The sequence below is a fragment of the Puma concolor genome, chromosome E4, assembly GCF_028749965.1.
Source record: "Puma concolor isolate L17-30 chromosome E4, mPumCon1.1.hap2, whole genome shotgun sequence".
Lineage (NCBI taxonomy): Eukaryota > Metazoa > Chordata > Mammalia > Carnivora > Felidae > Puma > Puma concolor.
In genome coordinates, this window is record NC_141683.1 from 60,634,686 (window position 1) to 60,660,427 (window position 25,742).

The following is a 25,742-nucleotide window of genomic DNA, read 5'->3' on the forward strand; positions in this document are numbered from 1 at the left end:
AGCCCAGAGGTGCATTAAACAGAAGGGAGAAGAAGGCAATCACAGGAACTGGGGAAGGAAAGTGTTCTAGATTGTCCCGAGCAGAAAGTTCATGAGTATGGAATATTGGCAAACCGGAGGAGGACTCCGAGGTAGTAAGTTCAAAGGAATGAACGAAGATAACCGTGCTGTCAGTCTTGGTGACATCATAAGTAGGAAGGAAGTGTTGTTTTTCCTCCTTTTGGTAGGTTCCAGCGCATGACAACCTTCCGTTGTCAGCAAGTAATTGAATGGCAGATATGGGATCTGAAAACAAATTTGTCCTAAATCCAGAATTTCGGTACCTTCCATTGCACTTTGAAGGTTTGGACTAATCAGAGCTTAGATTTAAGTTCCAAAGGTAGAGACAAAGACGGCTTTTTTGGCTAAACTTTGTATGCATGTTGGATCTCTCTGTAACGACTGCCTTTCAAACAACATAGCCTGATAGCTGTCAACTTGTCCGGTGGGGTTGTGCTTCAGTCCTCCTAGATAGCAAGATGGCCTTTGGGGACGTTCAAGGACTAGAGGACACTAGTGGCATTGAGCTCTGAGTCCAGGGGCGCTAAACATTCTCCAGTGCATAGAATAGCGCTTAATGAATGAATGAATGAATGAATGTTTCCTTCGTGTTCTTATTAAAAGCCTGTTTCCATCTGGGACAAAAAGCACTCTCATGAGCAGTGAACCAGAAGTCCAGCCAGAAGCTCAGCGTACCAGACAATGGAGATTTGCTACTGGAAACGTTGCAAGGTCCTGATGGGTGAGGAGGGCTGCTCAGGGTGTCAAACACAGAACACAGTCTCTGCCCCCGAGGGGTACCCGTCCTGTTAGCGGAGGCGCACGTAAAGGTGTCGCTGTGGTCCAGAGCCACAAGGGCTCTCATGTAGGTGTGCACAGTGGTCCTTAGGAGCATGGAGGTTCCTCCCAGTGCAGCATTCTTCCAGGGCTCTGTCGCAACAGACTTCAGAGTCTTGTAGACTGTGCGTGGCAAGGGTTTGAACAAAGCAGGAGATTGAGAAGTGTATTAGCTGGTTATGTTAGTAAAGAAGGTACGTAAATCCTGCCTTGAGGAGACTGGTTTACCAAGAAAAGAAGCATTTGAACCTTGGGGAAATGTCACTGGGACCTTGTTGTGAAATGTGCAAAGATAAGGCCACGAGTAGACGAGAAGTGGGAAACCAGGCAAAGGCTGTGTCTCTGGGGAACGGCCTCGTAGTAGGTGGAACTTGATGTCAAAAATGTAAAAAAAGAAAAAAAAACCTGATGAGAATTGGATTTGGCAGGAGGAAGGCGCTTTGACCTTAGGAAGCTTTGTGAAACAGAAGCAGGTAACTAAAATGGAGTTCTTAAGCTGACGCTGTTAGATAAGCTGCATGGGCCAGTCAGCGAGCCTCCCCAGCACAGGGTTCATGTCTATTCCTCTGTGTCCCCACCTGGCACAGGACACATTTTTTTTGTTGACTGAATGATGAATGAATGAATTGGAGACATTCCAGAGGTGAGCTGGTTCTCAGGAATACGTACAAAGAGAGTTGGGGATAACTTCACTGTGTCAATGGCAGAACACAGCTGAGATGGGAATCGTACAGGTCAGGTACAGAGGCCGTTTTATTCACAATGCATGTTTCTGCCCTAATCAGTCAACCGAAAGCATGTGAATGTTTTTGGCTACAAACTTAGTGATGGTTTTGTACGGAGCCAACACTTGTGTGTGTGTGTGTGTGTGTGCATGTACCAACTGTTAGCATGCCTAATTTGTTTGGTCTATTCATGTGGAAATTTCTTAAAAGTAATGGATGCTGCAAGGTTTGGGGAAAACTGTTTGAGTGCTTGCATCAAAACTGTATTTTCTCCTGATAGTTTGAGCTGTGGTTTGAAAAGCATAAATGTGGCCTTCTGTTTGCAGGGTCTGCTTTCTGTCCTCTCCTCAGACATTAAAGTGACTTCTAATTGCCCCTCTTCAACTGAATCCTGGAAGAATAGCAATGATTCACAAGTGTTGGTAAAGTGCTACTGAAATCTGGAAAGTATTTACTGCAATTGTTTGGACTTTCTAAGATCAGACCTTCAGTGGATGTGGTAGAATAGGAAGAAAAGATAGAACGTTTCTAACTGGCAACAGCATTTCTTAGAAATTGTTAGGCAAGAAGCTGGAAGCAAATGGTTTTCAGAAATATATTATTCCAGCATAAATCTACTTTTAAAAATGCCTTTAGTCCCAATAAAATGTAAGTGTGGTATAAAAGCCAGAGAGCTTTGCACTCTGTCTGCTGTCGACATGATACAGTCATATTGTCTGCTACCCCAAAGCTCCTACTGTGTCCCGAATTCTGAAGACATTTAATTCCACCAACTATGGCAAGATTCTGTCACCCACGCCATCCTGGGGCTAGCGCTACACAGGTGCATTATGGGAAAGCTTCATCTTCTTCTGAAGCATCAGCTATTGGTTGTTGCCTTAGGGAGAATGAGAAGCTCGATGTGTGTCTTTCGGTTGGAGTGACAAGTTTTGTGACTCTCCTGTCCATATTTCTGTGACCACCGTATCCTTAATTTTTTTCGTTACAAATGTAAAAAAAAAAAAAAATCTAGAAATGAAAATCTCTCCATTATTTCTCCACGATGCCCATTCCGGGTCCCCAGAAATAAGAAAGGCACACAATTTTGTGTGTAGTGCTGTCGCTTACAGATTTTAGCTTGAACATAGGTTCCTGGAGATTATATTCGCTGACATTCTCAGTGTAGAAACAATGTCAGAACACCAGCCTATGGGGAAATCCAGCTTTTGTATTTTACCTGCTCATAAATATTTTGGTTTATATATGCCCATCAGTGGTTGCAAGTGTGTGATCTCTGGGCTCCATACAGCCCCCAAACATACTTTGTATGGCTTGTCCAGTGTTTAAAAAAATACCTATGGATCAATCGCCAACACTGAAAATGCAGATATTTCACACAAAAACCTGGGGTCTGGCTAATCTTGAAAAATAGGAAGACCTGCAACCGTGAAGACACATTCCTGTGGGGCAGCGATTGGCCAGACTTGAGTAGTAGCAGCCTCTATAGACATATAATCTGCTATTTGCTACACCTCGTATTACATTCGGCTGGCTGCATTTACTTGTGTTACCTGCTGTCCCTGTAAACATACAGGGCCGAGTTTGCAACTCTAATCTCTAAGTATCAGATTTGAGAACCAAGAATATTGTAGGCTGGGTGACCATATAATTAATCGTCCAAGATAAGACACTTAGAGAATAAAAAGTAGTGCTATTAGTATTTACACAGGTACAACAGGCACAAACGAGGATATATAGTCTCCCTATTTATAGATCACTTTATTCAGTCACCTCATTTGATTAAAGAGAAAACTGAGACCTAGAAAGAGGAAGTAATTTGCCTATAGTCACCAAGTAAACTAATGGCAAAGGTGCCCTAAGTACCCTGATTCCCAGTTCACTGCTTTCTCCAATATAATGTCTTCTATATAATAAGTATAAGCACCATATTTTCCTTGAATATATAGATTTTTTATAGTTAATAATTATCACATGGCTAATTTCCTGTGAGTGTACAAGTTGGAAGTTTATATCATCAATAACATTTCTTTTATAAATGTAGTTAATTATGGGCTATAGCGTATCTAGAGATGTTTAAAACATTGGTAGGCTTGAGAGCTTAAGAGTAGACCCAAGAAAAGCTTCTCATTTTATTAGGTACAATAAGAGATACATTCAGAAGTGCTAATTGTCTGGATTTTAAAACAATCTTTTAATGTTTATTTTTGAGGGACAGAGACAGAGTGTGAGCGGGGGAGGGGCAGAGAGCAAGAGGGAGACAGAGAATCAGAAACAGGCTCCAGGCTCTGAGCTGTCAGCACAGAGCTCGATGCAGGGCTTGAACTCGGGAACAGGGAGATCATGACCTGAGTCGAAGTCAGGTGCTTAACCGGCTGAGCCACCCAGGCACCTCTGGATTTTTTTTTTTTTTAAGCCACCATTAAGTAAGCATCCCATAACTAGCTTGTGAAAAACATTGTATATTGACTTTTTGATCAACTATTGGCCGGTAATTAATATTAATTATGTCTTCAAGAGATGGCCAACATCCCAAATTCCCCAGTCGTTGACCAGCTGTTTCTTTGTTGAGTTTCCAACAAGGGATTCTGAGGGATATTTGTACACAGAACACTCCAGATGAGACCAGTGCATGCTATGAATCACTTGCTCGGAATTTGGCCCCAAATTCCTGTCTGGTATCCCATCCTAGACCACACGTGAGTCTTAGAGGCACCTCTTAGCCTATCAGGAAGGCTTAGGTCAAAGGCTAGCCTGAGAAGTCTCCTTCAGGGTACACCTTTCTCCAGTGCCCCACTTGGCTCTCGTGTGTTCTTCCAAGAGACCTCGCAAGCAGCAGACCATCCTTACCAGGTCAGCTGCACAAGCTAGAAAGACAGAAAGAAAGAAGCCTTTCTTGCCAAGACCTAAAACAGAGCTAGCCTAAGTCACTTCATTCTAGACTTCCTTCCCCTTGGAATGTGTTGTGGTCCCAATGAATTTCTCAGATGAGGAACCATTACCCAAGCAGGAGACATGGCCAGGGCACCTTTTACCCCGTTGGCCTTGTATAGTTAGGGAGAGCCAAGAAAAAGTCAGTGTCCTGGAGGGACTCCTTTTTATTTGACTTTTGTCAGACCTTCTTTTCCATAGAGTAGTTTGACGGAGGCGGGGACCAGTGACCGATCATGATCAACCTTTCGACTGAAAATATAAACTGCACGTGGGTAATTTTTTCTCTGATGCACCTCAATAAACTCGTTTTCTAAATGGGCTCACTCCACATGCATGAAACAGACCCCTAAACCTGTGTGTTCAGCAGTGACGTGTGGCTGCTGAGCCTTTGAAGTGCTGCTATGAGTAAAATATAGTATTCAATTAATTTCTTTTTTTACTCTGTGATGTGATGACTAGAAAAGCTAAAAATTACCTGTCGCTCACATTATATTTCTAGTGGATAGAGCCGTTCTAGAGGCATATGTTCTGCGTGTTAAGCGAAGTAAGATTCAGTTGCGTGCTTAAGTGGTACCACGGCGACTTTTTGCCGTTAGAAGTGGGACAGGAGGGCAGTTTGCCAGTTGTTTCATAATGCAAGACTTGTTTATTAGCAGGGGCTTCCGTGGGGTAGACAGCATGAGCAGGGGAGGGGCACAGAGGGAAGGGCAGAGAGAGGGAGGGGCAGAGAATCCCAAGCAACCTCAACACTGTCAGCGCAGAGCCCGATGTGGGGCTCAGACTCACGACCCGTGAGATCGTGACCTGCACTGAAACCAAGAGTCAGATGCTTAACTGACTGAGCCACCCAGGCACCCCTAAATCAGGCTAGTATTTAAAAGGACTAACCCCCTCCCCCACATCCTCTACAGTCTTGGTTCCTGCGTAGCTCTTTGCCTCCCAGAACCCCGAGGGGGCGCCTGTTCTGACACCAGCTGGCTCTTAAGCTCGTATGCCGAACCATGCAGAAGGCACTTGGGTTCATACAACGCCAGCTGTGGGTCCCATATGGAAAATCCATACCATATACATATGTATAGAGTATTTCTGAAACCAGAAGGAGTGTAGAAGAGCGTGTAACTCATCTAGCTTTATCTTTTCCTCGCCTTTGAACATTTTAATCATTGAAACATCGTTAGGCTATAAATAGAACATGTAGTGAGACAATTCTGAGTTAAAACCAAATATGTACTTTTGTTTTTATATGGACATAGGACTGTGTATGGATGTATGAAAATGTAGGTTGAACGTTTGGATACAGATGGGTTTGACTTTCCAATAAAATGTGTGGAGAAGAATGTATAAATGAATGGAGATGGTATGTGTCAGTCTGCTCAAGCAGGGTTTTTCATATTTGAAGCAGAGAATTTCCTCCTTCTATAAATAGTTGGAGAGAAAGTTCTGTTTCTGCTTCCATCTGGTTTAGGTGCAGAGTTCACTTAGATGGCTGCCAAAGAGTGATGGAGAAAGTTATTCTCTTGACTAAGCCCCGCCTCGGCGACTTGCCTCTCCTACCCCAAGGAGCATGGGTCCATGGCCCTGGTGTAGGGACGGCGCCACGTGGAGCCAGCCTCCAAGCTGTATTTTCCTTTGGAGTAACCTCTTTCCTTCTTCTTTTCCTTCCACCTCTTCCAGGCAGGACAGGGCTGCTTGCTGATCTCTTGCCCAGTTTTGCTGTGGAGATTATGCCAGGTATTCACTCATTTAACTCTTTATTTGCTTAATTTGCTGTCACTCCATCTGTCTTGCTTCTGCACTAGTCGCTAATTGTTCCTTTAATTTGTTTGCACATTTGTCTGTATTATTTCTGTGTTCTTTTCCAGGATGAACTGAGCCCAATGGAAGAGCCTTTAGATTGTATTTCTTCTATTAGTAGGTCCTAAAAGGATAATGATTAAAAATAAGCTGCAAGGGGGACCCAGTCCTTCAGTGTCAGGTGTGCAGGCTCTTTGGCAAACTCCATAACCATTCAGCATCTCAGCTGTCCCCAGGCAGCTAGAAGTATCCCTAACAAAGTAATTATTTATCTGCATTTCCTTATTCCCTCCCTAAGTTATATGTTTACCCATTCATTAGTGTATGACCATGTTACTCTGAATTGCCTTTTGTAACTTTACCAAAACAGTTTTTCAAACCTTATGAAGTCAGTACACCCCTCCTTCCTTGAAAAGTACATACTTACAGACCTACATTGCTTTGTATACAATTTCAGGGGCTCCTTGGGCCCCATAAGTCCCTGGGATCCATGGACCATATGTCAGGGAAACCCCAGATGCACAGCTCTGTCATTTCATATAGCTTAAGTTGAATGCACCAGCCTAGACAAGCCAGCATCCGTTCAGTGCAACACTATAGTCCGTAATGGAAGGAGGTTCCATGAGAAACGGGAATGAACTACGGGAAAGGACATATCCAAACTCAGAGAATACTAAAGACTATGATTCATTCTTGCTTTGGAGGGCTACTGCCAAAGGGTTGAGAGCTGCATGATAGTTGGGAGCAACAGAGAGATACAGACTATTCCCGGCCATAGGTTTTGACTTTATTCAGCTTTTAAAACATCCAAAGTCTTCACAGTTGAATTTCACTAATTATTCTTCCACGAATTCTCCTGTTTTGCCATTAGCTGGCCAACCCAAATATAAACATGCTTCCTGTTGATGTTGACCCCAGGGACACAAATAGATATCTCTTTGTGATCCCCCTTATCCAGAGTGCTGTCAGCTTGTACTCGTTTGTTCATCGCCCGCAAACATACACATACAATGTTACGAAGCATCGCTTCAAACTAGATGTTATGTTCCCCCAGTCCCAGGAAAGAGTTATTGTATTTTTCATATCTGGTCCTGGTCCCTTGAATATCCCTCCCCTTTGACTCCAAGAATCCTTGCGTGGATAACATTCTTTTGTTTCTCCAGGGTAACCTGCCAGTCCTTTATCTTTGACTGCTTGACCCAAGACTGTTGTAGCCTTCATGCCACAACACTCATCTAATCCTCAGAGCTCATATCTGTCTCCGGAGACAGAATGTTACTGGGTTATTGCTAAGGTCCAGGACAAAGCTCTGAGCTATCTATGGTCCTCAGCAGGAATGTTTTCTAGACCGTTCTCAGCAGGCGCAGGGCCTTCTCATTTCCTCACTGAAGAGATGGTGACCTGGTTAATTTGAATGGGGATGAGTGGATGGGGTGACGAGGGACGTTTCAGGAAATATAAGTTGTTGGTTTTTTTCTCTGAGGAAACTGTGTTCTAGACAAAGGTCAAAGAATTTTATCATTATCACAAAACCCTTTATATAACAAAAATGTCATATTCTCAAGCTCCAACTGAATGTCCATTTAACTGAAAGAACATTTAATAACCAAAATTCAAGAAAAACAATATATACTTAAAGTTCATTGTAAAGGGACTTTTTGGTAGGCGGCTTTCGATCAAAATGAATTACTTTGATTTTTTGACTTTTATTTATTTATTTTTTTAATTTTTTTTTTCAACATTTATTTATTTTTGGGACAGAGAGAGACAGAGCATGAACAGGGGAGGGGCAGAGAGAGGGAGACATAGAATCGGAAACAGGCTCCAGGCTCTGAGCCATCAGCCCAGAGCCTGACGCGGGGCTCGAACTCACGGACCGCGAGATCGTGACCTGGCTGAAGCCGGACGCTTAACCGACTGTGCCACCCAGGCGCCCCTGATTTTTTGACTTTTAAAGGAACTCATGGCTCACTCTAGTCTGTCCAGTCTATAGGAAGTTGGGTCCTATAGCCAAATCCCAAAAGCGTGACACAAAGTCACTCGAAGGTCACAGTCATTTTTATCTAAGCCAAATGGAATTTGTTTCCCTTCTCTTAATCTTTTGGATGAGCAAATGCACTAGAAGCTGTGGTCATCCTCTGGTAGAGGTGGGAAAATAACAGGAGTTAACAAACGTAGCCAGTATAGTCCTCAAAGCCCTGAGCCATTTTCCCCGCAGCTACGCTGGCTATTCAGCATGGTCAACCTGAGCGTGATCCAACCGAGCCATTCTTGGGGGCGTGGCGACATCGTATTCTCCACCTGAGTCTTTGTCTCTAGATTTCTCTAGCCATGGTGTGTTCCACAGGTTTTGTTCCAGAAGGTTTTGATCTCAGCCTTGATGCTGAGTCCGGGAAGGGTGTTACGGGGTGGTCAGCAGGGAAAGTAGATGAACACATAAGGAACCTGGACCACTTAAATACGTGCCGGTTTAGACCGTGGAGACATAGAGAACTTTCTTGCAGGACTTACATTTTTGTAGGAAAGAGTAACTTGACCGCAAAAGGAACATATTCACAGAACCCACCTCTTCGTAGCTCAGCAAGCAAGGTTCCTCCTCTCCCCAGCCGGGGGGTCTTTCTGTTCTTGTCCCATACTTGTTCTGACGCTACAGTTGATACTGTGAACCTTTTGCCCAGGAGGGGGCCCCGAAGCTCCCCCATCACTTTGTGCTGGTCGTTACGTGTGTGCCCGGTACGACCTAGGCAGCCTTCTCCCCTCTTCCCCATGACCCCCCCCAACCCTGTGAAGTCTGCACTTCTCCCTCTCAGAGTTCCCCCTGAGTTTGGGGGCTCCGTGCCCTGTTACCGGATACTCCCCCAGATCCCTCCCGCCCACTCCTCCCACAGTAGACAGCCATGAGAGTGCGCCTGTCCCGACAGCGGGCCACCTCAACCGTGGGTTTCTCTGTGCGTCCTTCCAGAGTGGGTGTTTGTTGGCCTGGTGATCCTGGGAATCTTCCTCTTCTTCGTCCTGGTGGGGATCTGCTGGTGCCAGTGCTGCCCTCACAGCTGCTGTTGCTACATCCGCTGCCCATGTTGTCCAGATTCCTGCTGCTGCCCGCAGGCCTGTGAGTAAAGTGACTAGTGGGGAGATGTAGAACGATCGCGAGAAATGTCACCTCACCATCAGACAGCTGTGTACCCTGAGTTCCTTCTCCGCCTCCTTTCCTTCCACCTTAAAAGTTGGTCGTTCCAGGCTCACACCTCTGCTGGGAGCCCCCGGCATCCTGAGATGCCCATTGCTGTTTGCTTTCTCACCTGCCTGCACCTCTCCATACCTCTCATCCACACCAGTCACCCCTGCGTTTGCGACTCTCATTGGCACTATTGGTGAAAGGAAGGGCAGCTTCCAGATGTCAGGTTGTGGGTAAGGCTTTTGTCCTCTCTTCAGGCCCTCAAGCCAGAGGAAAGGCCATGCCTCTCGGATGCAGAGAACTCCTCTTTTAACAAGCAGAGTATGCAGACTGCAGCCTTTGAGTACCATCCGGCCACGGATGAGTTTTATTTATTCCCGTGACAAAACGGTCCACAAAGGGACCAGTCCTTACTTGGGGATTCACAATTTTACCTGAATGGCCGAGCCCGTGTAGCCACTAAGTTGGGCACCCCGGCCATAAGCCGAATACATCTTGAAGGAGAAAGACGTACGTTCATCTTTAATATTCTTAGGATGAAAGCAGTTTCCAGGAGGACCCAGGTTATTTGCTCTGCCTTTGAGAGCACAGAGCAGGGCCAGGTGCAAGCTCATTACCTGCTCTGCCTCTCTAGAAGAGGTTTGGGGTCCTCCTGGAACCCAGGAGGGTGGCACGGTGCTAGGCCTCCTCCGGAGAGACAGAGGCAGCCTACAGACAGTGTGGTTAGCAATGGGCCGTGCCGTCACCGCGGACTGCCATGACAGCTCCTCGTACTGCTTAATTACTCAGTTGCCAGCTACTGAACACTGTAATTCCTTATGTCATTGCTTTTGGTGGAGCTGGAGGAGTCCAAGGGGGTGGGGGAGAGTGGTTCTGATGAATCAGTTCAGGCCTAGGAGAACACACACACACACACACACACACACACACACACAGGCACACATCCAAGAGCTCCCGTAAGCGCATCCTCAGGGAGTTTTGGTGTGAGGGTTGTGGAGGGTGGGACAATAATATAATCTCTTTTGCTCTTCATCTCCCTCCACAGTGTATGAAGCAGGGAAAGCAGCAAAGGCCGGGTACCCTCCCTCTGTCTCCGGTGTCCCCGGCCCTTACTCCATCCCCTCTGTCCCCTTGGGAGGAGCCCCCTCATCTGGCATGCTGATGGACAAGCCGCATCCACCTCCCCTGGCACCAAGTGACTCCACTGGAGGAAGCCACAGTGGTAAATGTAGTTCCAGACCGCCCTGCCCCATGCTCCTCTCTGGCTTCCGCTCTGGTTCCTTCCTGATAAGAACCATCAGCTCAGTGATTCTTCTTTGGAAAGTGATGGTCTCCGTTCCAGAAGTGGGATCTCTCTAGCTCTATCAGATGTCATCTGGAACGCGTGTCAGGCTCTCCAAGGGCTGCAGGATGTAGCTGCCCCTGCTTTCTTCCCAGACTCCTCAGTAACTAAGATGATGAGGAAAAGAGGCAAGGTACCCGTTGAATGTGGGTCATCCAGTGAATAAATCGTTCTTTCAGCCCTACCTCGGGTTCAGGACTGTTGCACTACAGCAGGTACTGTGAGGAACACTGAGAAGTTTAGGACACGGTTTGCCCAGGGAGAGACAATAGACTTTTATTAGGACAATTAGATGCTGTAAAGAGTATGGTCCTGGGAATTCAAAGGATGAAGAGCTGGAGCAGTTACAGAGTGTTCAGGGAAGGGGTGGATTTGAGCTGGGCCTAGAAGAACACAAAGGAAAAGGAGAGCAGACAGCGGGTTGCTGGGCACCCCTAGGAAGGACACATGGTGGAAGCCTGGGGCTGGAAGAACAGGGTGTGTGTGTGACAGTCTCCAACTTGGCTGACTGGAAGAAAGTGGGAGGCTTTAATGGAGCCTCACCCAGGTGAGGGAGGGCCTTGAAACCCCTTCAGGAGAGCCGGCACTTGGTGCCATAAGGGAGTCGGAGCCACTGCAGGCAGGTTCCTGAGTTCTTGGAGAGGCGCTGTGCTAACAAGGCAAGTGGGAACGGAAGAGAGTGGGGTCAGCGATCCCGGGCTGAGAGGTGACTGAAGCCGTTCGGGGGGGTATGAGAGCATCGGGGTCGTGATGGAGGCCATGGAAGTTGAAATGAGCAGGTAAATCTGAGAGATACTTCGAAAGAGGAAGCAGGTATGACTTTAGGGAATGCAGGAAAGGGGAGGCTTCAGGATGAGTGCAAGCTGTCCAGTGATGCGCACCATAGACGGAATTAAGTACTTGGTAGGGAGAGCTTATTTGGATGGAGATGAGCCCTGGTGTTTAGGGCATGATGCATTCGTGGTTATTGGCGAGGGCACAGGGGTAGCAGGGGTGGAGAGACATTAAAATGTAGCTTTCCGGGAGGTGTCTGAACAGGATTACAGAGTAGTAGCGATTAGACGTGTGTGAAGTATGTTTGGAAGGCAACTTAAATCCCTAGGTGTGGATGAGCCAGCAGGGTTGGTAAAACAGACACTTCTCCCCTGGAGGTGTCTGGACTTCCTTCAGCGGGTGCGGGAAGAGTATCCGGCCCACTGAATGACCTGTCCGTGCTGGACCCTGGAAAGAGTGGGTATCCTCAGTGAGCAATTGGTATTTGTGGGTTTTTTTCTTTCTTTTTTTTTTTTTTTTTTTTTTTACCCTCTCCCTGGAACTATTAGTAGAATTCTGACGTCTGAGCCTGGGAATGAGTCACAGACTGAGAAGTAAAAGTTAATGATCAAGGACACACGGAGAATTGGAGAGATAAAGACAATATAGTTCGTTTCTCCCAAGGATGGAATGGGAAAAGAGACGTTAATGGAACTTGTCTCATAATCGGTTTGTGGCTTCCCCTTTCTCCAGTCTTTTTATCCTTCCTTCCCACCAGAACCCATTCCCTGTTACTTTTTGGAAATGGATTCTCGTAATGAAATGATTCTTACTCATCGGGTGACAGACACTTCCTCTCTCCTGATTTCAACCTTTTTCTGGTTCCTGCCATACTAACCAAATGCAGTTAGAAGTGGCTTGAGGGGGCGCCTGGGTGGCTCAGTCGGTTGAGCGTCCGACTTCAGCTCAGGTCACGGTCTCACAGTTCGTGAGTTCGAGCCCCGCGTCGGGCTCTGTGCTGACGGCTCAGAGGCTGGAGCCTGCTTCGGATTCTGTGTCTCCCTCTCTCTGTCCCTCCCCCGCTTTGCACCGTCTCTATCTCTCAAAAAAATGAATAGATGTTTAAAAAAAAAAACGCTTAAGAAAAAAAGAAATGGCTTGAAACATAGGAACACTTACTATTTCACAGAGCAAGAAATCCCAAGGAAAAGTGGCTCCGGGGTTGCTTAATCGATCGGTTCAGGTAGCACCACTGAAGGACTGAGTTCTTTATAGCTTTTGTTCTGTCCTTCCAAGCTGGCTCCCCTTATGATCCTGTGGTGACTGCCATGGTTCAGGTACTAAATGCATTCAGAGATAGAAAAAGATACGCCTCTCCCTTGTGCTGCTTTTCTCAAGAGTGAGGAAACCTTTTCCAGAAGCCCCTCCCCCTTCTTGGTGGTTTTATTGGCAAGAATTGTGTCCTGTGCCCGTTTCTATACCAGATTGGCTTGAACTAATCGAGGCGCATCTCTTAGGCCACAGACACCTAATCACCTCGGAAATGAACAAAATCAGGGTTCTGTCAGCCAGCCAAAAGGGGAAGATGCACAACCAATGTTAGCCACAGCTAGTCTGGCCCAGGTTGTCATTGTGTGGTTCACTGAGTCAGGATAGCATTCCTCGTGACCCCTAGTGGGCACATTTCCGTACTCATGGCCCCATGGACAGAATTATTGATGGCATCTGGTTATTTGTCTGTTAAGAAAAAGGTGGCTTAAGCCAATGTTCTATGTACATTATTTGTTAAAGAAGGTTAGAGATGTTAAGAAGTGCTGATTTATAAAGATGTCAGTTTAGCCTATTCTATATTTATATGCTAGCTCAATTTTAGGGAATCATCTAGCAATAGTGATTTTTCAGGTTACATTTGTATACAATGCCCTTTTGAACCCTCTGGGTAGTTGGAAAGGCATCTTTGATGAGCTGTGTGTAGTGTAGCCAGTCAGTTACCAACTGGGAGAGAGAAGAGGCGCCTTGATTCCCTCCCCCGTTCTTCTTGGCAGCTACTTGAGACCTCTGTTACAATAGAAGAACTCTCTCCTCCTGTCCTGCCCTGGACTCAGCCTCTTCAGCTTTGTCAAGGTTCTCTCTTTATTGAGTACCCCACATTCCATCCCAGTCTCCCCTCTCCTTGCCGGACTGTCTTGCTCTAGAGACTCCTTCCCAGCAGCATTCAAAGCGTGCCGAAATCTCTCCATTAAAATAAAACAACAATTTGCAAAAACCTCGTAGTCCTTGGATGTTGCTTCCCTGCCCCTTTTCTCCTCTTCACAGCTGAACTCCTTCAACGTTGCGGATGTTTCATGTCTCCATTTCCTCCGCTTTTCGCCAACTCCTCGACTAACTTCCATCTTGCTATCGCTTTCACTACTCCAGAAACAGTGCTTGTGAAGACTGCCTTGTGGCAAATCTAATCAATGCTTCCCAGTTCTTAACCTCCCTTGACTTCTTAAAGCGTTTGCCACCCCTGCCCCACCCCTCTCTCTTTGCCTTCCCCAACACGTTGGTTAGTAATTTTTCCTACTTATTTCTCCCTACGCTGGCTGGCCTTCCTCCTGTTTTGTCCAAGGTCCTCTCCCTGGGAAATGTTATCTACTCCCACGGCTTCAATCATGTTTTCTATGCTTATGGCTCCCAGTCACTGTCTCCAGCCCCTCTCCTGCTCCTCAGTCCCATGTACCCAACTGCCTGGACATCTCACAGGCATTTCAAACTCGGACTCTAGGAAGTCGAATTAGTCTGCTGTTTTTTGACTGCAAACCAACTCCCGCGTTTCTTATCACAACAGGTGGCCCTGTTGTCCACCCGGCAGCCCCCACCAGAAGCAGGGACCTTGTCCTCATCTCTGCCTCACTTCCCTCATCCGGTTGGTCACCAGGTCCCTCGGATTACACCTCAAAATAACCTCGAATCGGTTTACTTTCCTCCACCTGTATTGTGCTATCCTAGTCCCTGCTACCCTTATCTCTCACCTTGATTAATGCAACTATCTCCGACACTGGCTTTCCACCGCTACTCTTGCCTTGTTCTAATTTATTTTCACATCCACCTGGCCTCCCCTCATTCTTCTTACAAAAGAATTGAGTAGGCAAGTAGGGTTTTGAAATGTCATTTTCAAAACTAATAAGGATATGCGTCTATATATATGCCTACTGTATGTATACAGAGGATATGCAAATTTTAAACATCACTTCTCCCACAACTGAGCTGCTATCACCCTGGGGGTGGAATGTGGCAGCTGTTCCATCATCCATAAACAGCCTTACTTAGCTCATTAAGATAGGGTAGGAAAAACAAGGCTATATCCATGGGTATCTGCCTCAGAGACTTCTTCTGCAAGTTTTAGAAGTTAGGCTTGGCTGTAAAGGAGAAATTAACTGAAAAGTAGCTGATTTCCAGTCAACTGGGTCAAACACATCAGCTCAACTACTTTCACAATAAGAAGTTTTGTAGTTTGGCATCAAAATGAACATCCCAATATTCCCTCCCCGCCAGAACCAAAGTTGCCGAGGCTAATCCATTCGAGGAGTTGAAGTATGAAGAGCCACAGCAACGAAAGGACTTGGGCCAGACAGAGCTTGAAAAGATAAATGGATCCCGCATCCATGCTAAACGGAAACATCACTGGGGGGGAAGAGTCATTTTCCAAAAAGGGCTGGACTTTGGCCAATGGTCCAGGACCTGTCTTTTTTTTTTTTTAATTTTTTTTTTTCAACGTTTATTTATTTTTGGGACAGAGAGAGACAGAGCATGAGCGGGGGAGGGGCAGAGAGAGAGGGAGACACAGAATCGGAAACAGGCTCCAGGCTCTGAGCCATCAGCCCAGAGCCCGACGCGGGGCTCGAACTCCCAGACCGCGAGATCGTGACCTGGCTGAAGTCGGGCGCTTTACCGACTGCGCCACCCAGGCGCCCCCAGGACCTGTCTTTTTAAACTATCACCACACATCAGAGAGTTCTCGGATCTTCAGGCAAATTACAGATAAAAATCAACCTGACGCCATTTCACTTGTTTTCATATAAGAAAAATTTGATGAATGCCTACGAATTTTCCCTCACAGAATTTGCTGTCTAGCAAGATGGGCATTGGGGGTTTGTGAATGGACATAAAACGAGTGAAGAAATACAAAGCAGTGTATGATAAGACTGCTCTCTGATGCAAGCTCAGAGAAGGAAAAGTCTCATCTGCTTGGAGGGATGAAGAGAGGTTTTCTGGTGTTTTAAATGCTCCTGAGCATATATGTGACACAGAGCCAGATTCTGCCAGGATGAGAGAACTTGTTTTCGTTCTAGTTTTAGTGTGCTACACAATCAAACTTACAGTTTTCGGTTGGAAAAAAAGAAACACCTTTTTGCAGGGAGAATGGCCTAGCTTTTTAGCTACTGAAACCAAATAGATGATACCTCTAAAGTCTAAATATCAATAATTCGTCCTCGTCCTTCTCGGCAAATCGGAGGGATTTAGATTTCTGAAGACGTTAGCTGAAGTCAAGGCAGAAAGTATCTGTTCTAGCAGAGTCTCTTTCTAATGCCAGGATTGGAAGGTAAGACAACTGTCTTCATTTGAGGCTGTAAATAGTGACTGTAACCTTTCAGGGACATGATAACCTGAGCATACATCATCAAACCTGTCTCACAAGGAGGAGTGTGATTTGTTATAATGGCACAGAAAACAATCTATGCTCTACTCCAAGTTGCAACTAACGGAGAGGTTTCCAGCTGTTGCTCAGAGAGGCGGCCATCTCTCACCACCAGGGGACAGCTGGGACATTGTTCCATAAAGCAACACCTCCCCACCTCCACTTGATCTCAGTATGACTGAATGTTTACCGTAACAGTGCTTCACATATTTAAAACACCTGGCTGAGGCCATAGTTCAGGTAGGGTAGGCCCCTTCCCTAATGCCTATAGCACCTGCTAGTGTTCTCCTTTAAAAAATAACCATCAATGATGGCAGCAAAACTGACCTAAACCTTGCTGCTCCCTCAAGCCATCGTTCAAGTCCTCCCCTTCCTGGCCAAAACCCTCTGACCAACCAACCACATGGCTGCTTCTGCCTTACTCTGCAGTCCCTTGTCATATAGTTTCTATTCCCGATTTCTGTTCATTCGTTCGTTCGTTCATTCACCCATTCATTCATACAAACACATGTTTCTAGGGTCTACAGTGTGCTAGGCTCTGTGCTTGTGCTGGAGATGCAGAGATAGAACCGGTCCCTGTCCTCAGGAAGTTTAGAATCTAGAGAGGGAAACTCTACAGGAAATACTCTTTCCAAGGAAATCATTACCCCCCCGCACCACCCTCAGACTAGCACCAATTCAGCTCAAACGTTTATTTAATTTATTTTTTTTTAATTTTTTTTTCCAACGTTTTTATTTTTATTTTTGGGACAGAGAGAGACAGAGCATGAACGGGGGAGGGGCAGAGAGAGAGGGAGACACAGAATCGGAAACAGGCTCCAGGCTCCGAGCCATCCGCCCAGAGCCTGACGCGGGGCTCGAACTCACGGACCGCGAGATCGTGACCTGGCTGAACGCTTAACCGACTGCGCCACCCAGGCGCCCCTCAAACGTTTATTAAGTGCCTACCACGCACTGTTCTGGGCTTTACGCTGATCTAGAATAAGACTTCTTTTCCTTCGAAATCTTTGGGAAGATGAGACATTTATACAAATAATTTGGAACAAACTAGAGCGTATTGAGGGTCCTAGTGAAACTTCCAAGTAAATGGTTTATAAGAGAGAAATGAGATGGAGAGAGAGAAGAAATAGAACTTTATAGCTATGAGAATCAGAGAAAGCTTTTGGGATGTGGTGCCATTTGAGCGGCCCCTGATAATTACAAGGAACTCAAAGAACTCTACCGATTAGGTCTTTGTTGTCCTCTTTTTTACCTTTTTAAATTTTTTCTATATCTGTCTTCTCTTCCTTGTGAAGAGAAAGGTTGGGAAGATTTAAAGTTGGGGAAGGGGGCGCCTGGGTGGCGCAGTCGGTTAAGCGTCCGACTTCAGCCAGGTCACGATCTCGCGGTCCGTGAGTTCGAGCCCCGCGTCGGGCTCTGGGCTGATGGCTCGGAGCCTGGAGCCTGTTTCCGATTCTGTGTCTCCCTCTCTCTCTGCCCCGCCCCTGTTCATGCTCTGTCTCTCTCTGTCCCAAAAAAAATAAATAAACGTTGAAAAAAAAATTTTTTTAATTGGGGAAGTATTAGTTGCATTTTATAGACATTAAAACCAAGTACTTGGTAGGTCATCATTTATTTGAGGCCCCTCAATAAACCAGCCACATGCCTACCAGTGCCCAGTTCCTTATTTCCTAGCCCTGTGTTTCATCCATCAGACATGACTGCCTCAGAACAGACATAGCAGTTCCGTGGGATAATTGCGTTTTAATTGAACTGTCTGTACTACTCTGTAAACGCCTCTGCAGAGATGGAAGGAAGAGTGTGTAGCTTGATAAATAAAATCATTCCTGCTAATAATTGCTTCTGCATAAGGATTACGGATCTAACCTCCAGGAGAAGGTGCCACTTAAACGCGTGTGCTGAGATTCATTTGTTGTTTTTTTTTTTTTTTTTTTTTAAAGTGATTCCACAATTGGAGATGAATCTGAACTGCCCAGAATGTTCTCATATAGAAAATTGGTGCACCTGCAAATGGGTGTGGGGGCGTTCTTTCAGTTTTCGGTGCCAGGGCTGTGATCAGAGTGCTGCGGAATGCTATATTTTAATCTTCCATGGACATAGTTCGTGTGTGGGGCTTTGTCCACAGCCAGGGTAAGGTGACCAGAAAGCAGAGTCCCCTCTGGAGGCACATGCAGTCATGTGGTTTCTTTATGGCGTTCGCCCTGCTTTGGGAACAGAGGACGTTGGGGGTTGGGTCACTTTCTTCCATCCCGTTGTAGAGTCCTGACTGGCTAGAAGATAGGGCGACGGCTCAGATCCTCCCACCTAGGGCACACCTACGAGCATTTCCTACTCTGGGCTTTCTCCTCTTGTCTTTCCTACTACCCCTGACTCCTAGGCTCCAGAGAGGCTTCAGTCAGATAACATGGTTCCAGCTCTGGTGCTGCCAGTAATGCTTGAGCAAGTTATGAAATCCCTCTGAATCAGACTTTTCTCAACCATAAAATGAGGCTACCGGAACTTCATTAGGGGTTGGGAGGAATGAACGTCCATGAAAGCATTTAGCACCGTACCTCAGCACATTTATAGTGCCCAATGAGTGTTGTCTCTTGCCATTATTGTTACGTCCCCATCCCATTCCTTCCCTTCTCTTGTTTCCCTTATCTGTGAAGATTAGACGTGCCTGTGTCTGATCACCCTTAAGGCTGGTATTGGACTTGGCTGATACTTAAGTGATATGGGGCTTCAACAGCCTTTGTATCTGACAACATGAGTGATGGGAATGTAGGAGGTGGTATTATCTCTCAGGCTTTAGTTTTGTTTCTTATTAAGCCCTGAAAATAACACCTGCTTGTAACCACATAGCGGCAGGTTGAATTTATCATGTCTAGAATGTGGTATTCCCTTTCCTAAAAGGAAAATGTTAAAGAAATAAATGGAACCATACTTAGCAATCCATGTGGTTTGCACCTTCCTTGGCCCAAATGTGTATCATAGTCTCTAATCCCAGTTATGGAGTTTTTGCATCATCTCCCAGGACACTAGAGGCGTTCAGGCCACCTTTGTCAAGGTCCCTGATGTTGGGGTGTCTGTTGTATTTACATGTGCTCCTACCAAGTGAAGATGTGATCCCCAGATGGTATAGAATGATCTGTCTAGAAAGTGGTCTTTTTTTTTTTAGTGTGAGTATACTTCCCTGAGCTTTGAGAAGATGATCTTTAAGCAGAGCTCTAGAAGGTCAGAAAGCAGGAAACAGAATTTAACAAGTGACCCAAAATACACTGTCATAGAACTCTGTTATTTACCTGCTGTTCCTCCATTCCAGGGGCACCATCTGATAAAAGGGATCTCAGGTATGGTTCCATAAGTATAAATATAGATGACTATTTCTGGGTGATTTCAAAAAGAGTTGTTATAAGCGGGGACCGTGTTTTTCTCACTTGGTAAAATGGAGGCCCCCTCCTGCTTTTTTCAGCTCACCTTCCTGTCCTTTCCTTAACAGTTCGCAAAGGCTACCGGATCCAAGCGGACAAAGAGAGGGACTCCATGAAGGTCCTGTACTACGTCGAGAAGGAGCTGGCTCAGTTTGATCCGGCCAGAAGGATGAGAGGCAGATGTGAGCATCTGTTAGTTCTGTGTGATCTGCGCGTCATGCGGGAGTTCAACGCTGAAGGGGATTCGGGGGTTACCAAACCTGGGCAGCCCTGAGCTCTCAGGGTTAGAACCAGCAAGGGTGCCGGTGACATCCTGAGGACAGTAGCCTCAAGTACACACAAGGGAGAGAAAGGGCTTCTGGTGCGAGGGGTAGAGCAGATGTGTGTCCCTTGGCTTACGTTGTATCTCTCCATGGAGTAGCCAGCGCTGTTGGGCCTGTGCAGTCCTGGGGTTGGAAATACTTCATTCGAAGAGTCTCTCCCTGCTACTCTCTTTAAAACAGATTCAGAATAATGACAAAAGATGTGCGTTTTTTTCCCAGCACTAAAGCCCCCATCATTGAACAACGGTCCAGCTGCTGACTTGCTAGAGGGGGGCCTCGAGGAAAGTGAACGAGCAAGTCTGCCAAATGAATCTACAAAAAGGAGGCCTGACGTTGCTCTGAGATCCCCAGCAGCAGAGACCGAGGGGCTAGCAGAAAGGGTGTCCCTCTCGTCAAGAGAACCTTTAAATCACGGAGTTGCAGGGCCCCAACCTTAACTCACTCGCAGCCCGTTGGACGCTTGGCAGCCGACACGGCTGATTATTTGGCGTGGATCCCAAATTACCTTCCGTGATGAGGGGCGGCACAGGGCAGGTCTGACGTAGATTCGCTGATTATCAAAAGGGTGCTGGCGGGCCTGGTAGTAAGGTCACAATGTCTGTCTCTCTTTGAACCCTCCTTGCCTTGGAAGCAAGGAGAGACTCGATAGAATTGTTGGGGAAACAGTCCCAGACTAGAGGCACTTTATTCAGATTAAGGACAACATATTCCTCCCAGTTTGCAATGCTAAATTCATCCTGTCTGGGCTGCATCCTCCCACCGCAGGGACTATAAAAAGACAATCTCCAGATTGGAATGTCAGGAATGCAGATGTCACTGCACTTGACAAGTTAGTTGTAACGTGTTGTCATGGAGCCCTGTGAGGGGACACAGATAGGGATCAAGGAGAAGGAGCCTGGGAGGAAATCTGTGGATCTCACAGCTCAGAGAAAAAGTTAAAACCTGAGGTTAAGCTAGAAGGAGGGTGCCGGTTTAGGTGACGTCTCCTGCCTACCTGGATGGTCTTGGGGGACTGACAGATCATTAATGTCATGGAATCTTAGCATCCATGGAATCTTAGCATCTTAAAGATGGCTGAGGTCAACCTTTGCAGTGTACAGATGAGGAAACAGAAGCCCAGAGGGTTGAAGTGACCGGACCAGGATGAGAACCCAGCTCTTCCGATTCCCAGTCCTGTGCTCTTTACCCAAGAAATTTTTGAGCAAACTGGATGGCTCCGTGGCTGCCGCGGCTGTATCTGTTTAGAGATCACAGCCTTTTACCTCCTAGGACTTTAGTATGTTAGAGCTGAAAAGATTGAGGTTGTTGAATCCACCTCCCTCATTTAAAAAAAAAAAATTTGGGGGGCGCCTGGATGGCTCAGTCGGTTAAGCGGCCGACTTCGGTTCAGGTCATGATTTCGCGGTCCGTGAGTTCGAGCCCCGCGTCGGGCTCTGTGCTGACAGCTCGGAGCCTGGAGCCTGTTTCAGATTCTGTGTCTCCCTCTCTCTGACCCTCCCCCGTTCATGCTCTGTCTCTCTCTGTCTCAAAAATAAATAAACGTTTAAAAAAATTTTTTTTTCAAATAAAAAAAATAAAATAATTTTTTTTTCAAATAAAAAAAATAAAAAAAAATTTTTAAACATTTATTCATTTTTGAGAGACAGAGAGAGAGAGAGAGACAGAGCATGAGTCGGGGAGGGCAGGGAGAGAGAGGGAGACACAGCATATGAAGCAGGCTCAGGCTCCAAGCTGTCCGAGCACAGAGCTGGATGCGGGGCTCGAACTCATGAACCGCAAGATCATGATTTGAGCCGAAGTCGGACGCTTAACCGACTGAGCCACCCAGGCGCTCCCATCTCCTTCCTTTTACAGAGAAGAAAAGGGAGGCAGAGAGGAAAAGTGCTAGAACTGGAACAGGATTTCCTGGAACCTGCGGGTTGACATTACAATAATTGCACAGAGATGAAGTAGGAATATAGTTCACTTGACTTTGAGAGGTTCTGTTCCTGAAGAGCAGAGTAAACCCTGGGGTGGATCTTGGACGTGGGACGGTCTTGAAGATCTCCTTGTAAAACGGATCTCCTGGTTTCAGGCTGGGGCAAGATTCTGTAAGAACTGGGGATTTCAAGTTCATGAATATGCTAGCCAGGAAGATCCTTCTTCTTCTTGCCCCTTGTAAGTAGGGGGTTGCTCTTGGGATGTTTTTAGTCCAGGATCCTTCCTAGTGCAGTGAGCTGTAGACAACAGCTACCAGGGCAAATATGTTCCACCTCCTGTTTTTGTAAAAAGGTTGTATTGGAACAGAGCCATGCCGGCTCACTTATACATTGACTGTGGCCGCTTTCGTGCTACAATGGCAGGGTGAAGAGTTGTGACAACACGGCTTGCAAAACCTAAAATGTTTGCTGTCTGGCCCTTTACAGACAAAGTCTGTCTTTCCTGTCCTAGAGTTACATTATTAGGTGTTCGTGAAGCAGGGACGTTGATGTGTATGCTCGATGCGGCAGAAATGTTAGAGCCGCAGACATCCTAGATGGTCCACCAGTATGAATGGTGAAACAGAGCTAGCCCTCACTGTGTGGAGAAGTGGGAAAAGTCCATTATTCCCGAAGTTTAAGGAAAGTTCTGAGCCAACAATGTGATCGTTCAGCAGTTTCACTTGATGCATTTTATAGTTCTCTTCTTTTTTTAATGTTTATTTATTATCGAGAGACAGAGACCAAGCATGGGCATGGGAAGGGCAGAGAGAGGGGGAGACACAGAATCCGAAGCGGGCTCCAGGCTTTGAGCTGTTAGCACAAAGCCCAACGCGGGGCTCGAACTCACAAACTGCCAAACTGCAAGATCATGACCTGAGCCGAAGTCGGACGATTTACCGACTGAGCCACCCAGGCTCCCCTGATAGTTCTCTTCTGTGCTGTTCCCGGGAGATTCGAATTCACTGAGATCATGAGAAAAGGAAGGTTCTAGATTGCTTAATCAGTAGTATCTGAGCTATTTTTCTTTAAAATGGGCACTAACTAGTCCATTCTCCTCAGAAAGAGGAAAAGGTTTAACAATTAGATTATAATCCAAAACCAACTGATTGCATGACCAAAATGAATGACATTTCCAGTAAGCCCAGATCTGGTAGAACAGGACAAGGACACTGTTTATGCAGTGGTGGGGAGGCCCTTCCTTTCCTCTGTGGGTGGGACTCAGCAAAATTCTCTGCTCCTCCAAGGACTGTTGGGGGTAGGGAGGAGAAGTAGAGGGGAACCTGAGACGCATATTTGTGCTGCCCACATCCTATCTTGGCTTACCTTTTGCTCAACAGCCAGGCCTTACACCTTGTAAATGTTGATTTTGATAATATTTTGAAGTTCTAACCAAAGGATTGTAGAAAACAAATGGATCCAGTTACATTAGAAATAGATTCGCTAGATGTGTTTTTTTAAGTAAAATGATATTCAATCCATTTCGAAGTTCTATAAATAAATAGTTGGTGTTTTTTTTTTTTTTTTTTTTTTTTTTCCTTTCCAGACTGCGATTCTGGTCTTATTCACAAGTGCTTATGCAAAATGCTACTTAGGGCCCTTTAGGGAATGAGCAAACTGTGGCCATCCCCTCCTTAGAATTTTGTAGGAAGAGCACAAGTGGAAGCCCATAGACCATAGTGCAGCCCAATCCCCCTTTCCTTCCCACACCTCTACACAACTGTCCTAGCCACCCGTGGCTGCACACTCCTGGAATCCTCTTTAGGGAGGCAAAGAAGTCTTTGTAGGCCCTGGAAATGGACGTGGTGCCAACTGGGAAGGATATTCCAGGTTCCTGGATGAGTATCCAGAAAGGGAAAGAATGGATACGAGGTATGCAGTCCCCTTGACCCTGTGGACTGTGCTCTGTGGTGAGGGGCATGGCTGCAGGAGGCTGGACTGGGGTTCCTCTAAAGCATGGGGCTGTCCCGGCTCTGAAGGCCCGTCTTGGGACTCAGGCAACAGTAGGGAAGATCTTGTGAACTACGACTTCTCTTTTTGCCCCTTTTGGCTCAACATGCCTGGGATCGTCACGGCTTTCACCCAATTATACATGGAGAAAAACACTGGAACAAGGATGGTGATGCTCTAGGAGGAAACCAGCTGCAAAAGAGCCCAAGTTCTGGGAAGCCTGCCTTAGGTGGGGCAGTAACAACTGTTTTCCCATTCCACCAACAGAGAATGCGGGAAGCCTTCCTCCTGATAAGCAAGTGGGCTTTTGGGTGGAGCCAGTTCCCGCTGAGCTCGGAACACAAATCCCATTAGTTCAGGTCTATAACCAACCCTGGACAGGATTGAGGCCTTCGGGAGGGGGTTTGCCCAGAGCCTCGGTCTCAGCCCTTCACAGAGTTCCCACCCTAATACGTAGAAAGCTCTGTCATGTCTGGTTTTGTCCCTGCAGATAACAACACCATCTCGGAACTCAGCTCCCTGCACGAGGAGGACAGTAATTTCCGCCAGGCGTACCACCAGATGAGAAGCAAGCAGTTCCCTGTGTCGGGGGATTTGGAGAGCAATCCTGACTACTGGTCAGGTGTCATGGGAGGCAGCAGTGGGGCAAGCCGGGGACCCTCAGCCATGGAGTATAACAAAGAGGATCGGGAGAGCTTCAGGCACAGGTGAAGGTGGCTGCAGCAGGCAGCTTTGGTGCCGGGTGCTGGTGGCCGGAGCTCAGAGGCTGTTACTTTCTGATAGCATCTCTGTCTCCCCTTCTAGGTTGTCCTGCCACATCCCTTTGGGCTATTGAACATCCCCTTCTCACATTAATTTTTTTATTAACTTTTTAAAAAATCTTTATTCATTTTTGAAAGAAAGACAGAGCGTGAGCAGGGGAGGGGCAGAGAGAGAGAGAGGGAGACACAGAATCCGAAACGGGCTCCAGGCTCTGAGCTGTCAGCGCCAAGCCGGACACGGGTCTGGAACTCACAAACCGCGAGATCATGAGGCTGAAGCTGAAGTCGGCGGCTTAAGTGACTGAACCACTCAGGCGCGCCCCACCCCCTCACATTTATTAAGCAGGGGAACACTTAAGACACCATGTGTAGAAGTAATCATTCAAGGCCCTTTGAAATGGGCACCGGACTGAACCTTAATGCACCTTATTAACTACGTTTCCTTATTAACCTTATTGACATTTCCCTGCCCTTCTCATAATATTTTATCCTATAACCTCTAAAAATTCCCACCCATCACCCCCATCATTTGATCATTGTTACGTGAAAGGTAAGATGCCAAACACGTTATATATGCTGTTGTATTTGATCCTCATAACTCTAAAAGGCAGGTACTATTAATGTCCCCATTTTAAGTTGGGGCGGGGGGGGGGGGGGGGCTGAAATTTGCAGATGTTGAGGAGCTTGGTAGAGTCACCTGGCCAATGAATATGGGAGGCCAAGACGTGCACCCTGTTTTGTTGGGCCGCTTCCCACTGAATAGGACCAACACCATTCCCCTGTCCTTTATCTTGAAGGACCCTAGGCATTGTCTTTCTCTCAGACTGACCAACTGCAGGTAACTTGCAGAGATAAATTGACCCTGGGCTCTGAGGGAGGAAATGGGCTCTTTGTATATCACCAAATATTACAGGGTATTCTTGGGCTACAACTGTGTGCATCCCAAGCCACCCCAACCCACGCTGGCTTTGAGGGTGTGAGGAGACATGTGGCTGTCAACCAGAAGTCACATAATGATCAGAAGGGCCCACTGTGTGTTTCAACACCGTATATGTATCAC

General features: G+C 46.5%; 1 protein-coding gene across 9 annotated transcripts in view; it reads left to right on the forward strand.

Moving 5' to 3' along the window:
• The window catches only part of ILDR2 (immunoglobulin like domain containing receptor 2), a 59,707-nt gene that overhangs the window by 30,779 nt on the left and 3,186 nt on the right, over positions 1-25,742 (forward strand). For 5 of the 9 annotated variants that reach the window (XM_086694157.1, XM_086694161.1, XM_086694160.1 and 2 more), the window contains exons 4-8: positions 6,207-6,263; positions 9,289-9,435; positions 10,547-10,723; positions 19,759-19,872; positions 24,412-24,628. In XM_086694157.1, coding sequence (XP_086550283.1) covers positions 6,207-6,263; positions 9,289-9,435; positions 10,547-10,723; positions 19,759-19,872; positions 24,412-24,628 — 712 coding nt within the window. The remainder of the gene's footprint in view (positions 1-6,206; positions 6,264-9,288; positions 9,436-10,546; positions 10,724-19,758; positions 19,873-24,411; positions 24,629-25,742) is intronic. The other 4 variants (XM_086694163.1, XM_086694162.1, XM_086694164.1 and 1 more) reach the window with 4 other exon arrangements.